We start from the raw sequence: 2,792 nt of genomic DNA, 5'->3' as shown, positions 1-2,792 counted from the left end.
AAGGGTTGTAACATAGGATTCAGAACAATCTAAGCTTCAGAAATGAATAGGGTTTTATAGTTCTGTCTTGAACATTGTTTTCCAATTCGGAGGCATGTTCATATCATTCTATAACATCTGAAAATGGCGAGTCACACTTACAAGAGTTACTAAATGTTAGTAAAGTTCTTGACCGAAAACGGTAACCAAACAACTATAGGAATAAGAGTTATTTTGGATATAGTATTTGATCAAAGATTGTCTTACTTCGGTGAATAAGTATTTAATTGCCCCTCGGTAGCATCTATTTTAACTCACTAAAGTATCATTGCAAATAAATAAAGAAATATGGGTACTTTATTATTTTTGCTAAAATTGGATTTAGATGCATAAGTTTAATTGAATTTGTTTATTTTTCAGCAATGTCGAACTTGATTATACAACTTCTTGCTTCCGAAAAATTCAATGGAGAAGGTTACTCTTACTGGAAATCGAATATAAACACAATTCTAGTGGTTGACGACCTGAGGTTTGTTTTAATGGAGGAATGTTCTCCTCTTCCCTGTTCAAATACTAACCCAAATGTTCAAGAAGTTTATAATAGATGGGCTAATGAGAAGGAGAGAGCCTACATCTTGACGTGCATATCTGATGTGCTCAATAAGAAACATGAAGCCATGCCCACTGCTCGTGACATCATGACATCGTTACAAGAGATACCATCATCTTCAATACGACATGAGGCTATAAAATATGTTTATAATTCATACATGAAAGATGAGACCAATGTTAGGGAGCATGTCCTAGACATGATGCTCCGTTTTAATATTGAAAAAGCTCACGTATGATCTTCGAGTCTCTTCCAAAAGGCTTCTTGATCTTCCGAACTAATGCTGTAATGAGTAAGATTAATTACAACCTAACTACTCTATTGAATGAAATCCAGACTTACCAATCGATGATGAAATTAAAAGAAAGTGAAGCAAACGTTATTTCACAGAAAAATTTATGAAGGGATCATCTTCAGGAACAAAGCCTTTAGACAAAAAGAAGTCTGCCTCTTCCTCTTCTAAAGATAAAAGTATCCAAATGAAGAAGAAGGGAAAAGGGAAGAAGAAACCTGCTGCTAAGAAAACCAAGGCTCCTAAAGGAAAATGTTTTCATTGTGGAGAAGACGGACGTTGGAAATGCAGCTGCCCGAAATATCTGGCATAAAAGAGAGTAAAAAAGGAAAAACAAGGTAAATCAGATTTACTTGTAATTGAAACATGTTTAGTAGAAAGTTCTCACTTAACCTGGATATTAAATTCAGGCACCATTAACCCCTTTCTACGGGAAGCTAGTTCTTGGACTCAACTCTAAGAAAATGAAATGACTTTCAAAGTAGGAACAAGAGAAGTCATTTCAGCTAAAACAGTGGGAGACATCAAGTTATATTTTGGAGAATCTTTTATTTTGTTAAAAAAAATATATATTATGTACCCAAAATGAAACGAAATTTGATCTCCATATCTTGCCTACTAGAAAATATGCATAAAGTATTTTTTGAAATCAATGAAGTGTTATCTTTTCAAGAGGTGTTCATATTTGTTCTGCTAGACTTGAAAATAACTTATATGTATTAAAACCAATTGAAGCAAAAGCCATTTTAAATATAGAGATGTTTAAAACGGCAGAAACTCAAAATAAAAGACGAAAAATTTCTCCTAATGCCTATCTTTGGCACCTTAGACTTGGTCACATAAATCTCAACAAGATTGAGAGATTGGTAGAAAATAGTCATCTAAATCAATTAGAAGACAGTTCTTTACCACAGTGTGAATCATGTCTCAAAGGAAAAGGACGAAATATAAAGAACAGTATACATAGTGGAAGCAAGGATCGATAACATTCTTATTACATAAAACTAAGAATAAGCATGCATAAAGGGTTGGAAAATAAAACCTTTGTAGAATCCACCGCAATCCCACCAACGATAAATCCTCGCTATTCTTCGGTTGAAGAACATGATGGTGGGACCGTTTTGTTAGTGAAGACAAGGGAATTTCACTCTAGAAAAGTGGAGAGTACAAAGATTTTGGTGGAAGAGTCAAGTGAAAAATCAAAGACGCATTAGTCTTTTTACATTTGAAAAACCAAACTATTTAAAGACAAATTTCATGCAAAATCCTATTTTGCATGTCTTCCACCTCAAAATCTACTAGCATGTAATCTTTAGGTATCAAGCTTGGGAAGTGCTACTTCAAAGTTTACTTAGTTAGTGGAAAAATCCAATAATTGGGTTTTTCTATTAACTAATTTAAAAAATCAATAAATCAATCTTTTATGAAACAATATATTCATAATTTAGAAATTATTTAAAATAATTTTAATATCACATATTAAATTATTTTTGACACCTAACTTTGATTAATCATATTAATCAAGTTTAAAAAACACTTTCATGCTAATTTTCAAGAATACTCTAAAAATAATTAATAAATTAATTATTTAATTGTAAATTATATCTCGTATAAAATACAATTTTTCCTAATGCCCGAATTTGAATATTTCAAATTCTTCACTTAGTTCTTCAATTTTGTCTGTAGTGAGCTAGCAAGGAGAATCGATGGACCTGCAGATCATGGGCTCCAACGATCCGAGACTAATCGGTCAAACTCTTTAACCTAGTTAATTAACATTCGTTAACTAATAGAATTGTCCACTATAGCTTGTAGTTGCACTCCCCGTACTGTAGATATAAAATGTGTCCATTTGATATAACCATGATAAGTAAGTCAACCCTTCATAGGTTGTTCGTAATAACGGTTGGG

General features: G+C 32.5%; 1 protein-coding gene across 1 annotated transcript; it reads left to right on the top strand.

The window, feature by feature from the left end:
- The first annotated feature begins 401 nt into the window (after positions 1 to 401).
- Positions 402 to 827, top strand: LOC120081018. The gene has a single exon (XM_039035698.1). It carries the CDS (start codon positions 402 to 404, stop codon positions 825 to 827), a length of 426 nt encoding a protein of 141 aa, XP_038891626.1.
- Positions 828 to 2,792: the final 1,965 nt, after the last annotated feature.

Source organism: Benincasa hispida, chromosome 7 (genome assembly GCF_009727055.1).
Source record: "Benincasa hispida cultivar B227 chromosome 7, ASM972705v1, whole genome shotgun sequence".
Lineage (NCBI taxonomy): Eukaryota > Viridiplantae > Streptophyta > Magnoliopsida > Cucurbitales > Cucurbitaceae > Benincasa > Benincasa hispida.
Note: the sequence above shows the minus strand (reverse complement) of the source record. Positions and strands in the feature narration are given on the sequence as shown.

Bases quoted from the DNA above. Each gene is read 5' to 3' on its own strand.
- LOC120081018 (XM_039035698.1), top strand. From the start codon at position 402: ATGTCGAACTTGATTATACAACTTCTTGCTTCCGAAAAATTCAATGGA.